The sequence below is a fragment of the Corvus moneduloides genome, chromosome 4 (assembly GCF_009650955.1).
Source record: "Corvus moneduloides isolate bCorMon1 chromosome 4, bCorMon1.pri, whole genome shotgun sequence".
In the NCBI taxonomy this organism is placed as follows: Eukaryota; Metazoa; Chordata; class Aves; order Passeriformes; family Corvidae; genus Corvus; species Corvus moneduloides.
In genome coordinates, this window is record NC_045479.1 from 6,320,071 (window position 1) to 6,333,380 (window position 13,310).

Consider the following 13,310-nt stretch of genomic DNA (forward strand, 5'->3'; position numbering starts at 1 on the left):
TCCAGAGCAGACAACACATCCTCCCCAGGAAGAGCCAGCTAACAGTGCTCCAGAGCTGCTGTCCCAGCTGTGCTCCAGCTGTGTTTGGAGCCCCAGTGAGACAGAAGGACACCCACAGCTGCTCCCCATAACCCTCACGGGTCCTGCCTCACCTCGTAGCTGCTGTGCCCTTTGCCAACCTTCTTGCCAGACAGGTTCATGGCATCCCGGGCCCAGTTGTCCACCAGCTTGTGCAGGTCGTCCGTGAAGGTCCCTTTGCGGCTCGAGGCGATGGCAGTGGGCTGGGTCTGGGGAGCCTGGCTGTTCACTGCAGCCCCCACGGTGTTGGTGCTGCTGGTCCCTACAAACACAACAGCAGCAATCACAACTTGGGCCAAAGCTGACCTTTCTCTAGTGCATTAAGTAACTGTGGTAATGGCACACCCAGAGAGAGCCAGTTAAAATGCCATGCAGATTAATTCTAGGTTTCAATTCCAGGACACACTGAAGTGGGAACTGCAAGGACACCTACAGGCGTTTTCTCAGATTGAGTGTTTCACAGAGATGTTTACTTTGCAAGAAGTGCTGCAAGTGGTCATCCTAAGAGGGGAAGGGTAGCAGCCTACAGGTCTTTGTAGAAGAAAAAGGACATTAGATTTCAGCACTGAATGACAGTACAGGCACGTCACGTCGTTTTCTCACCCTACGCCTTTTAATTAGCAGCAACCACTATTGGCACAGGTCAATTCCACCTTGGAGGACAATGCTGGATGCTGAATAAGGATCAGTAAAATCAGCATTGCCAACTGCTCTGTAGCAAATTATCTCCACTTTGTGAAATGAAAAGTTCACCCAGTTTACAAAAAAAGAAAAAAACCAGCCCGTCAGAAACAGCAACTGCTGTTTCCAATAGCTGCTATATTTATGTTCTTGAGGATAACCAGATGGGACTGTCTTCATCCACCAAACAGCCAGGATCAGCAGGGAAAGTCTGCACTGCATTAAATTTTGCTTTTTGCCTCTGAAAGCATTTTTTTGCCATTATTCAGATTTCCTAAGTCAGAAGAATAAGCATTTGAGATGCAAATAACTAATACAGTTTAAAGAAGGCAAGAGTGAGAGTAGTTCCTCAGGTAAGCTCTGACAGGCAAGAACACAAAACCCCTTCACATAAATGCCAGGTTTTGGTTCTGCTAGAAAGCTTGCTGAACATTATCCTGTGGGGGGAACAACCAATGTAGCAGCTTTGTTTTGATAGCCTTCCTATGCCCCTCATATTTATAAACAAGCAACTGCACTCCAGTCTAGGTTTTTGAAAAGCAGGCCTCATATGAGGAAGCAAAGAAATCACGTGTTACCTAGGATCCTAAATTCCCAGCAGTATTGCAAAGTATCCTCATTTACAGACGTGGAAGTGCCAGTTAACCACTAGGGCAGACCCAACAACAAAATCAGCATCAGCAGGCTCGAGACAGCACTGCTCACAAACGCTCATCCTCACCTATTCCTGAAGCTCCTCAAATATTTCTACTTGCTCCCTCAGGAGACTGCACCTGGGAAATCCATGAAAACCTGAGTTTATGGCAGTCATTTCTGAAGGGAACCCATTTAGAGGTGGATGAGCAGAAATGGCAGCAACAAGCACCATGTCTCTGTTGCAAAGGCCAAATGACAGTGTCGCTGTCTCTTGCCTGGCAGGTCCCTTCCTCTGTCCCACTTTCCCTGGCAATCAGCCACATTCCTTGGCACCACTGCATCAAAGAAAGAACTGGTTCCAAACCCCTGCAGGAATGTTTCGTATTGAGGAGTGGATTAGGAAGGTGACATACTTACTACGCAGGACAAATAAACAAAGTGTTACTGCCTCTAGTAGTGCTGAGGAGGGAAGGACACAGATCCACCCCCCCCAGTTCCAGCTCAAGCATGGAAGTGGCTCCGGGGCTGGGTGCCCACAGGCGGGGCAGGAATTGTTAGTGGGGGCAGACACATGCGAGAACACATGGAAAGGGAAGAAAAAGGCTCCCTGAGCAGGGAGTGAGGCTGCAGCACAGATGGAGAGGAGCAGGAACACCCTGTGTGGTGCAAGGAAAGCCTGCTGTGAAGTAACAAGAACCTTAGGCATGCATCATGTGGAAAGGGCTCTGCATACAATCATTTAATAAGAGCAACGATGTGAAAGGTGAAGTTAAAGACAAATGAGGCAAAACCAAGAAAGAGGTGAGGGGGAACACTGCCAAAACGAGTAATAATCACATTCCACCATGAGGGTTCATGCAGGAATTGACACACTTGCTCTCATCCTCTTCAGGATGGCCAGCATCCACTTGTGCTATTGCACATTTCCACTTTAATCACTAAGTACTCTGGATCCTGCACCTACACTGGAGAGCTTCCTCAGGCTATGGAAGGCAGAGAGTTAATCAAGGCATATACTGCAGCACATTCAGCTGAAGAGAATCAAGACTCAGGAAAGTTTAAGAGTTTTCCAAAGAACTAGATTGGTTCAGGGTGACAAAGGCTGCCAGAGCTTTGCCTCCCCAAGTGATTTTGTCAGGGAGCTCCCATCTCAGGTCACAGACATAGCAAGCCTACAGCAGCAGAGCTGAGCTCTCACGTAGTGTCAATTTCAAACTGACTTCTCAGGAATTTCACATTTTAGCTCTGACACACTCACTGCCTGCAGAAACTGCCATCCAGAAGAGTCTGAAAAGCAAGTGCTTCAACTTGTAGCATTCCATGGAAACAACCCCCCACATTCCTGCTCGGTCACGGCAGCCGTCCCCAGTTCTGCTCTGACAAGAGGGATCTGAAGTGAAACAGGCTCTCTCTCTCCAGCCCACTACCCATAATGCCTCATTCTGCCCTTGGATTCTTTCCCCCCATAAACCAGCAGTCAAAAGACACCCTTAAAACAGTCTTAAATGGCATGTGCACACACAGGCTTTTCCGAACATCTCTTGCTTTGGGAGACACACTGGAGATCTCTGATGGCTTACTCTTAGGCTTTTAAAACATTAGAGGAGTGTCTGCAATTGCATCCATCACTGAGGTGACAAGCCCCATCAAAAACAAGCAGCTGCTCTGAGTATAACTCCAGCACATTACCATGAGCAGCTGACCCTGCTGTCGCTCTCGCGTGGTGAAGGGGAGGTTCTGCCTGCCTCCACCTGGCTGCAAGAGCAGCACCAGACTAGTCAATATACTAAGGACAGAGCACACATTAGAGGGCGTAACACAGACAGACAGATGCTGTGCTGGAGACAGAGTCAGGGACGTAAGGCTTCAGTGACCAGGAAAAGCTGATGAATAGCTTTACAATCAGGAATCGGAGATAACAGAAATAAGATAATTACTACAGAGCTGGTTGCAAGGACAGACTTTTTTCACCATCTTCCCTGAAGCACAAAGAGAGAGTAATTTGTTAAAGATAAGAGAAACAGTGAGAAATGTTTAGTATCAGGAAACATTACAAAAAGCTCGGTGAGAAACAGAGGACACAGCACAGCAGGGCTTTTACAGTCACTACTGGGACATTCTACACAAACTCGAAGACTCGCCTGAGACAGTTTAACCACAAAGAAACGAGGCCCAGCCTCCTACATTTATTCTTTGTAATTCCCAAACCATACTGAAGAATGTCAGGAGACACTGAGGTCACAACTGTTATCACACAGTCACAACCATGGCTGTTATCACAAAAGGAAAAGCAAGTACATCTTCCATTTTTGCCAGGTCGTAGGAAGCATTTTACAACTATCAAATTTCAACCAGCAACAAATTTATTTGATAGGTTGAGTGCTTTTAGTTTGTCACCCTCTTTTTCAGATGTGTGAAAACAGTTCAGACATTCCCTGCCAAGCTGTACCACTCTGTTTCTCCAGCTGCACAGTTAAAAGCATCAGTCACTGCACTGTTTCCTCAACACCACTGATTCCAACCCAGTATCTTCTCCAGCTGTCACTCTCCACAGCAGTCTGCCACAGCATTTCAAGGACAAGGCTGCAGGAAGCAAGCAGCCTGCAGCAAGCCAAGTGCCAGGCCAAGCTGAGCCATGCCAAGTATTACCTGCTTTTACAGGACAGCTACAACACTCTTTTCAAAAGCAATCTGTTTCCCTTAGCATCAGTCCCAAAAGCAAGAGATACACATGCCAAAGTACTCTTATAGCCAGATGATGGTCAATTTACAGCAAGCCAAGGCCTTGGAAGTAAATTATACTCACATACATTCAGTTCATTGTCAATTCTGGCTGTTCTTCATATTCCCTTCCCCAAAAAAAGGATAGGCCAGACTAACAACAATTTTAAGTAAGCTTTGGTAAGAATTTAACTTCTTCCAAGAAAGGAACATTAAATCTTGAGAGTGCAGATGTCAGTGCACATCTGCACATTAATATACACAGCAGAAACATTTAAAGCTGCTCAATTTGAAAAATTAAATACTTTTAGTGCTTAGATCCCAAATCCAGTGAAGTGGGATAGAGTTAGTGCAAAACTGAACAGCCAGGAAGAAGTTTCCCTCCCTCTGCCTCCCTTCCTTTCTCAGAGGATGGAGCTGGTTGCATTGCAGCTGTCTCTGCAGAAGGCCAGGCCCAGTTCCCTCACACAGCTCGGGCTCAGCTGAGCCACTGCCAAGCATAGCACGACAGATGATGCAGATGCGTGGTACTGCCATGCAGTGCAGCGACGGGAGGGCTCCTGACACCACTGAAAACTCTCACATCGAGTCATTCCAGAGGGTGGGAAACACATGTCAGACATTTAAAGGGTCCAGCCTGCAGAAGCAGCACGGGAGATGTTGCAGCACTCCCAATAAAAAGCATCACACCAGCAGCCTTGGCTCAAGCATATTGTTATTTCAGCCACATCAGAAGTTTGAGGCTCTCTTGTAAGTCTGGCCTAATGTAAGTGCAAATGAGAGGATTCTGAGAAGAGCTGCAAGCTAGCTTGTGAGGGCTGACAGGATGTCTGAAAATGTCTATTTATCCACCTGTACTGCTATTTCTTTTACATTTAATATATCTCCAATTAACAGGAAAAACTTCTAAACCCGGGTCCACTAGTAGGTAAGGTTCCTTTGAGTTTGCCTGGAAATATTCTCTAATTATTTAAAAAACCCTTTATCATTTGGATCTTTAGCTAGCCATCTGCTAATGAACACAAATCGTCACCACAAACTGCCTACAGGTGGCATCAAAGCTCTGCACTGTCGCTGGCTCTAGCGCTGAGAGCATGCAAGCACACTGCTGGGGGAGGGCAACACTCCCCCCATCAGCTACTGCAGTGTCCAGCCAAGGGATCATTTGGAAAACAGATCTTCCTCACTCTTCCACTACAAAGATTGCCCCCCGACAAGTTCCATGTCATCTAACACATGCGAAATTACCGATGGACCTTGCTAACTCTCCCCAGTTTGTGTCATTTCACTGACCTGTCCTGGAAGTTTCCACTAAAGGTTATGGGAAAATGAGAGCTCCTTTTAGTGAGTTTAACAGCAGAGAACACCTAACGTGAGAACCCAAACTTCTAAAGGTGTGCTAAGAGCAGCTGAGCTGAGCCGTGGGATGGGAGGGAATACAAGGTGGCAGATGAGAATGGGCTGCATGAAACAGATCCAAGCAGCAGAAACAGAAACCAAAAAGACAAAACAAAAAACAGACAAGGAAGGAGTAAAGGTGTTACACACAAAGAGCCAAGCAGGGCGTACTCAGAAATCGGGTCCTCCTGCCACCAGGCTTGAAGGTCACTCTCTCAGATGCACAGTTAAACTTCGCACAGCCTGTGAGAAAACAAGAACGGGGAGAACAGAGAAAGGAGAGGAGAAGAGACAGAACACCACTACAAGATGTTAGCAACTTGAAGTTGGAAGGGTGAAATGCAATCACATGACACACAAGAATAAGTCTCAAAGTGCAGACCAAAGAGCACAGAGACAATATAGGGAGTGAAGAGACTGCCTCCAACACCTCCAGACACGAGGCCACGTTTGCACTGCTACTCTCCAGGACATAAACCAACTATAAAGTTGCAATCTATAGGAAAGCCAAGTCCTGGCAAAGTATCCAGTTATAAAATGGTACCACACAACTCTCAGTGCAGGGAGATGATTCAAGTAGCTCCAAAATGCCTGAAACAGTTCCTTAAAAACAAAACTCTATAGAAAATTCTTCCATAAAGTCTGTTTCCATTTTCTGTATGTACTTCTCCACTTTCAGCAGAACCACTCATCAGAACTGACGTATTCAAACTGTGGCAAAGCTTTTCGAAAGATGTGCAAGGGGAAAAAACCTGGAACAGCTAAGTCCAGCTAAGCAAAGGAATCATCCCCTTAATGACAAGCAAAGAAGTCCTCCTTACTAAGTCAGAGCTGTGCCTGAGAAATTATTTGATAACATACTAATAACAAGCAACCCACAACTTGAGAAACCTGAGCAATTTACTACTACATGAACAATTTACTGCTCCCACCATTTCATCCTCCTACACTGACTCCTCCTTCCAGAATAATTCACAATTAAAGAACACCAGCCTTTTTTTACCTTTTACTGTTAAAAACTCCATTGACAAAAACAGTCAAACCAGTTAGGAAGTCTAAAAAGACTGAGACTCCAAGTCTTTGGACACTTCCATCCATTTCAGTTATCTGTTAACATCAAACCTGCTCTGCCCGTTCCTTGGTCTCACTTTGGATTTCCAATCCCCCATTCTCACCTGTCTCTCTCCCTCTGAGCCAACACCTTTCCCCAGGCCAGCAGAATTCTGCCTGCCACCAGCCCACTGCACTCTCTAGTGTTGTCCTCAGGGTTTCATACCTTCAACCACCTCACACTTCACCTGAGTGAGAAGCTAGAAATCCAGTTGCAAACAACATCCTTATCAGCCTCCACACACAGGAAGGATAAAGCTACTTTACATCAGGTATTAAAAATCAAGTGTCATGAAGCCAATCATTCATTTCCATTGCTAATTACACTAATTGCATTTAGAGTGTTACCTTGGCCCGGTGCCGAAAGGCTCGGTACCGAGAGGGCACCGTCACTGGTGAAGGCAGAGTAGAGATTTTCACTGGAAGGTGAAGGTTTGAGGGGCTGTAACAAATGGTTCTGCCCAGTCTCTGGCACACTACCAGGAGGATGAAGGGTCTGCTGAGGGGGCAAGACTGATGGTGCACTTTGAGCTGACAGGTTGCCTAGAGGAAAAAGGAAAGCAAAAAAGTTTTGGTTTCCACACATTTGAACCTGATCAAGCATGACAATACAGGAGAGAGAGGGAGAGGCAGGGGGAGAGAACTACTCCAGTTTCTGACAAAGCAGTTAAGACCAGAGAAATTCTTCAGTTTTAAGACAACTCTGTGCTGGTTTATGTGCTCACAGGGCTCCTCTATCGCATAACAAAACAGAAATGAGCAGCCAGGGTGACTGAACACAGACGTCTCAGCAGGACATGGAATTACCAAAGCGGTAACAAGTATTTCTGCTGGCACTGCTGGCCCTCTAGTACTGTTTGCTCCTGCTACAGGATTAGAGAAACATCTCCAATTACCCAGAGAGTATCTGTCACCCATGTCACTCAATCAGTAAACAGAAACTATTTCCTGAGTTCTGTTTGTTATAAAAATGGTCTTAGTAAGAAAGGAAGCCTTGACAATTGAAACTCTCAATTGGTAAGTACAATAAATCTTCCATTCCATTTAAAAAACCCACTAGTTTAACATCCATCAACCCTAAGTTTCTGCAGTGTAAGGACAATAGTACTATCATGCTTAAGTGGTACTAAATTAGAAAACAAAAATCTCTGCAGATGACTAAAGAGACCAGACCCATTCTGCAAAATCAGTTTCAGGAGAGAACAAGCAGAGCCTCTCTTTAAAAAACAAAAGTTTTTCTCCCATACTGTAAACTTACACTTTTCTTCCTAGTCAGAGCCCAATGACTACAATACAAATCACAACTTTAAAACTGCTCTTACATAACAATGTCACAGTACCTTTCAGTGGACTGAAAAAGTCCCAAGCAAGACTACCAAATAGCAGAAGTAGTTTTAAAAGAGATAAAAGAAATCCAGGGAAGAACTGGTACACAGAAAGACACTCCTCAAAAAAAAAGACAGGGACACAGATGTAAGAATGAGATGGCATTTGTCTATTTTATCTACTGAAAGTATTGAAGGAAGCCTTACCTGATAGCTGAGGGCTTTTATGTCCCTGGGAGCTGCTACGACTGGACTTGCTGCTTTTTCCTTTCGTAGGTCGTCTCCTTCTTCCTGAAAGGGGTGCAGCTGGGGGAATAATTACTGCAGGTGGGGCCTTTCCCAGTTTCATGTAGAGTGACTCAATCTCCTGCTTCTGGCGACTCTGCAGCTCCTGGATCTCTTTAAGGTGCCTAACAAGTTACAAAACAGTGTGATTTACAAGAATTATATGTATAGACATACATGCAAACAATTCCTCCCCTCAGTCAAGCCTGACCTGCTTCTTTGGTCGAACTCTCAAATATTTAAGAAAGCAGGAAATACATCTTTTCCACAAATAACCACTGACCACACATGGCAAAACACTTGCCATTTTCCAGTGTGCTTTGGCCCTGGCTAGAATTCCAAAACAAAGTCCCCAGCATTGCAATCACAAAACCAGAGTAAAAAGAAGTACAAAAAAAGCATTCAAATGCTACAGAATAGCTAGATTACTCATTTTCTGAGACATATGGCCTTGGAGACTTCCACACTGGTACTGCCTTACAATTTGCTTCAGAGCAGTTGCATACACAGGATTTAAAACTGCCAGCTACCCTAAAAGAAAGTTCAACTTTCAGTATAAATAAATTACTAGGTCACATAGCTTCACTTCTAGATTTTTTTTTCTGAGCCAACAAGGTCCCTTCAGGAAAAGAAGAGCCATTAGAAGTGCCAGAAAGGCATATCAGAAATGCAGAGATTGTGTGTCATTTTCAAACGAGACTCCATTTTTCCCACTAATTCCAGTGATATGCCAAATCTTCCCGAGATCTAGAGCCTTACCCATAGTGCAGCTGTCAGCCGACATACAGCAAGGTTACAGGGTACAAAATTAAGCCCAGCAAACACGTATATTCCTCTTTAGTTATAATTATGTACTGCTTTCCCACTGAAGAACCTTACTTCCTACATAAATGCTGACAATGGCTCCTGACACTTAGCAAAGGCTAAGGGAAGTACAGGTGAAATTCACATGAATCCTGTTACATATCTTCCATACACAACCACACAAAGAAAGAGCCTTACTTCTCCCGTAACCGACGGAGTTCCAATTTCAAGTCTTCATCTTCAATGTCCGACTCATTGTCACTGCTCATGTAGGAAGAGTTGAAGGAGTTGCTAAGGCTCTGAACAGGGAGGCTGATCTTTGATCCCAGGTGCTGGACAGAGTCTGGGCTCCCTGAGCCATCATCCAAATCCTTAGCCATCCCACTCAGAAAGGCGGCCTCCGGATCAGAGGATGGACCGTTCATGTGTGGGGACTGCCTCGACTCCAGCTCTTTCTTCGGAGCTGCAGCTGAAGAAGCAACTTGTTCCAAGCCCACAGAGAGAGGAAGAGTCACAGGCTCTTTCTGGGCACAGCTGACCTCGTCGCGAGCCTTTGCCACGGAGAAGCGCCCCACTTGATCCGTGGCCGTTGTCACCTGGAAGCGCCCGACCTTGGTCGCCTGAGCAGCATCTGCCGGCGGCGGCGGCGGCGCGGGAGCCGCCTGAGCCAGGCCGTCCACCACATCCAAGGAGGCGGCGGCCGCAGCCCCGCTCTTCCGAGACTCAGCCTGCTTCACCAGCGTGCTCTCTGGGCTGCTGCCAGAAAGGCTTGAAGAATCAGTGGAGGTGGTTTCAAATTGCACTGGCTTCGTTTCAGGTTTGTCACCCTCTTTTAGCACATCATCCACTGCCACGGATACCTAGAATAGAAATACAATCATGCAGGCTTCCTTCGTTTTCCCTCAACACGATGCTTTTATTTTCCTTAATGGTAAGATGCATCTGAGAGGGAAAAATAACTCATTTCCTAGGTATGCCACAAAGCAAGCAACTGCTTCCCCCCAGGCAAAACACTGCCACACAAAGTAGTACTTCTGTGTAATCTGGAGGATTAACTCCAAGAAACAGCAGCCTCAGATGGGGCCTCCTGCACCAACAGGACATAACACAGTGAACATCCCAGCACTGTTAGTGAGAAGGCAGCCTAACATTAAAGGCCAAGGCCAACAGCTAAGGCCGGCCATCATGAAACCCTGTATTCACAACTCTAGACCTGCACAGACTGTGCGCTCTCTGCCCTGAATGGAAACAGCATCTGCAGAACTGCTTTCACAGGCTCTACATGGACAGCAAAGTCCAGCACAAGGCACACGGAGCTGGCACTACCAGGAACCACTCAAAGATGCTGTACCAAGAGCCGAGTGAGTCTAGCATCTCCTACCTGAAACCGTCCCATCTTCAGCACACTGGCTCCTGCTGCGGCAGCCACAGCACCGCTCTCTCCATCACCTGATGCCAAAGCTAAGGAAAAGGAGAATGGGATCAAGAAGACAATGAGCAGCAAATTATTTGAACTCACTCCAACCATATTTTTTTTACGTACTTCAAATTCAACTCTCTGTTCAACCATCTATCTTTTGGACCCATAGCACCATATTAATATAACTATTATGTTAAGTTGAAGCATTTTTCTTCAACATTTCCCTGCACAGTGTATTTGCTGAAAGTGCACTTTTAGGCAATAATAAAAAAAGCACACTGATTTCAAACAGGGATGCAAAACAGACAAATAATAAAAAACAGAACTGAAATTTATGCAAGAGAAAGCTTATTTTAATTCAATACCCAGAGTGACTACCTAAATTTTACAAAAGCTGGGGACAATTTATTCACAGAAAAGAGACAAGTTGAAGAAATGCTATAAACCACATCTAGTCAAAGTGCCTATCTGAAGCTTTCCAAGCTGGATTCTTAGGTGTCAGCTCCTGATTTTGTTGCTCTGTGCACTGGCAGTATAAAGTCACAAAGCTGAGAAATAACGGGCTATTTTTAAATCAGTTCTATTGGACAGCTTGCTCTGTTTATTAAGCAACTTCCCAGTTTGTTTACCTTTACCTTCTACATTTAAAAGACAAAACCCAACTCATTTTATAGCAGACTAACAAATTCTACATTATAGTTCACTACCAATGTCCCAAAATAAGAGTATTTCATTTCTTTTTCTTCATGGTTTTATTAGCTTCTGAAGGTTTGTTATTGAACTTCAGAGGCTCATGCATGTTAAACAGTGTTTACTAGACAGTTCAAGAAAAGAATTCAGTACCATATTAACAGCTTCTTTTAGAAACAGAAGACTTCAAAAATTAAAACAATTAGGTGAATACTGACAGGAGAGTCTCAGATTATTTCATAAGTATTTGGATTTCCCCTCCAGTAACTCAATTCATACAGATTTGAAAGTCATTGATCATCCAGACTTTAACTGGTGATCACCCAGTCAACCTTCAGTTGTTCTAAAGCAGACAGAAGGGAGTCTGGGTTTCCTACTACCTTCCTTAAATGTTTAGTAGTTGAGCCTTGGTTTCTCTGTTTAAACAGAAATGAAACACCCTTAGGTAAGGGAGAGGTATCCTACATGTAGAACACAGTGTAATGACACAAAACAAGTACTACTGTTGTTGCCAGGAACATAACACATGACACAAAACAGTTTCTTCTCAAGTCCTGATGCTGTACCTTAGCAGCATAGTAGAGACACTTTGTGACTCTTAATTTAGCATTTTGGACAGCTTTAAATCCTAAATGAGTCACTACAATACGCATGTATCTCTCACCCCCCGCTCCTGGCCTACAAGGAAAATTTCCGTCTGGTTACTAAAAACTAGTATGATCCCCACAAGGAGCTGCCATTCCATGACTTGCTAGAAAAGTGGTAACTTTGTTCAATTTCGGATTCTACCTTCATGCTGAGAAATCATGTAAAGTAATCATGGCTGTCTTACCATCCTTCAGAGACTGTGTTGCTGTGGACACCGGCCCAGTAACCGTTGTTGATGCTACTGAGGGCACAGACTGCAGGTTCAAGGGGGAAAACGAAATAAAGTTCAATTAAAATAATTAGCAGTTTCACTGAATGCCAACAAATCCAACATACCACATATTATGCAATTTTTCTGCTTCCAACACGGACAAAGTATGACCCATGAAAAGACAAATGCAAGACAAGAGATTTCACAGGCCTTAAAACCCTGAGGTTGTGAGCACATCACCCCTTGGCCTGTGCAGAAATAATGCATAAACAGCCACTTGGATTGTCAATCCTTGTCTTCATTCAGTATCCAAAGCTCTTTACTAGAAGCTTTTAAAATTTCAGATCCACACTTGCAACATCCCTCCCAAATTAAGACTGACATATCACATATTTTCCCCTTATTCTACAGTCACTTCCATTTCTAGTTTGGTGACACCACCAGAAAAGCTGGAATAACAACTAATATCAGGAAACAGCTTCAGGAAATTACGTAATCTATTGCAATACATAGACTTTTCCGATTTTGGTTGACTCAGTCCCACAAACTGGAAGATGACTCTTAATTGTTATTTTTAAAAGTCTAAATACTGGTGTAGTGATATTAAAGGCAGTGACCTAAGAGCATGACTTTGAGAAAACACTGAGGTTTTTCAAGACTACTAAGCTACCAACACTGCAAACATACACAGGCAGGAGCAGATGTCACTGGGACGGTCTCTGGACTAAGGGTTCTTCTCAGCTGAGCATCCAGATCTTCCAGTGGCTGTTGGGACTGAGAAAGAAAAGAGTAAAACCATGTTCCAGCTCAGGAAAAATAAATCATAGTTGAGAAACAGACATATTTAATACTATAATTTAAAGCACTCAGTACAGCTTCTGTATTTCTATCAAGCTTCCTTCCTACACATTTAGACTTAACATGTACAGCGCAGTAAGACTGGAAGTAACTTAAGCAATTTGTTTAAAAACAACAGAACACGAAAATTAACTGGAACTTTAAAAAAACCACACAAAAAAACCCCAACAAAAACAAAAAACAAAAAACTCCACAATACCCCTCAAAACCAAACAACAAAAAAAGCCCCAACCCACAAGTTTCCTCAGAGAGGCTATATAGATGGATTGACTTGAAGAGGATGGAGAGGGGCAGAATCTCTCAAGCATGCTTATTACTTAGATTTCAGCTGGCATACAAGATGTTTTTCAAACTTGGCCAATTGAATTGGGAAGAGGAAGAGAAGAAGAATATTTTACCTAAAAATATCTTGAAGATAAAAAAAAAGTCCCAAAGTCCCAAAATA

The 13,310-nt window shown here is 44.1% G+C and overlaps 1 protein-coding gene across 12 annotated transcripts in view; it reads right to left on the reverse strand.

The window, feature by feature from the left end:
• WNK1 (WNK lysine deficient protein kinase 1) overlaps nucleotides 1-13,310 on the reverse strand; it is a 100,706-nt gene that overhangs the window by 2,966 nt on the left and 84,430 nt on the right. For 7 of the 12 annotated variants that reach the window (XM_032106861.1, XM_032106868.1, XM_032106870.1 and 4 more), the window contains 9 exons: nucleotides 12,695-12,781; nucleotides 11,981-12,050; nucleotides 10,420-10,499; nucleotides 9,237-9,898; nucleotides 8,157-8,359; nucleotides 6,973-7,167; nucleotides 5,665-5,757; nucleotides 3,333-3,374; nucleotides 153-340 (listed from right to left, as the gene is read on the reverse strand). In XM_032106861.1, coding sequence (XP_031962752.1) covers nucleotides 153-340; nucleotides 3,333-3,374; nucleotides 5,665-5,757; nucleotides 6,973-7,167; nucleotides 8,157-8,359; nucleotides 9,237-9,898; nucleotides 10,420-10,499; nucleotides 11,981-12,050; nucleotides 12,695-12,781 — 1,620 coding nt within the window. The remainder of the gene's footprint in view (nucleotides 1-152; nucleotides 341-3,332; nucleotides 3,375-5,664; nucleotides 5,758-6,972; nucleotides 7,168-8,156; nucleotides 8,360-9,236; nucleotides 9,899-10,419; nucleotides 10,500-11,980; nucleotides 12,051-12,694; nucleotides 12,782-13,310) is intronic. The other 5 variants (XM_032106865.1, XM_032106872.1, XM_032106863.1 and 2 more) reach the window with 4 other exon arrangements.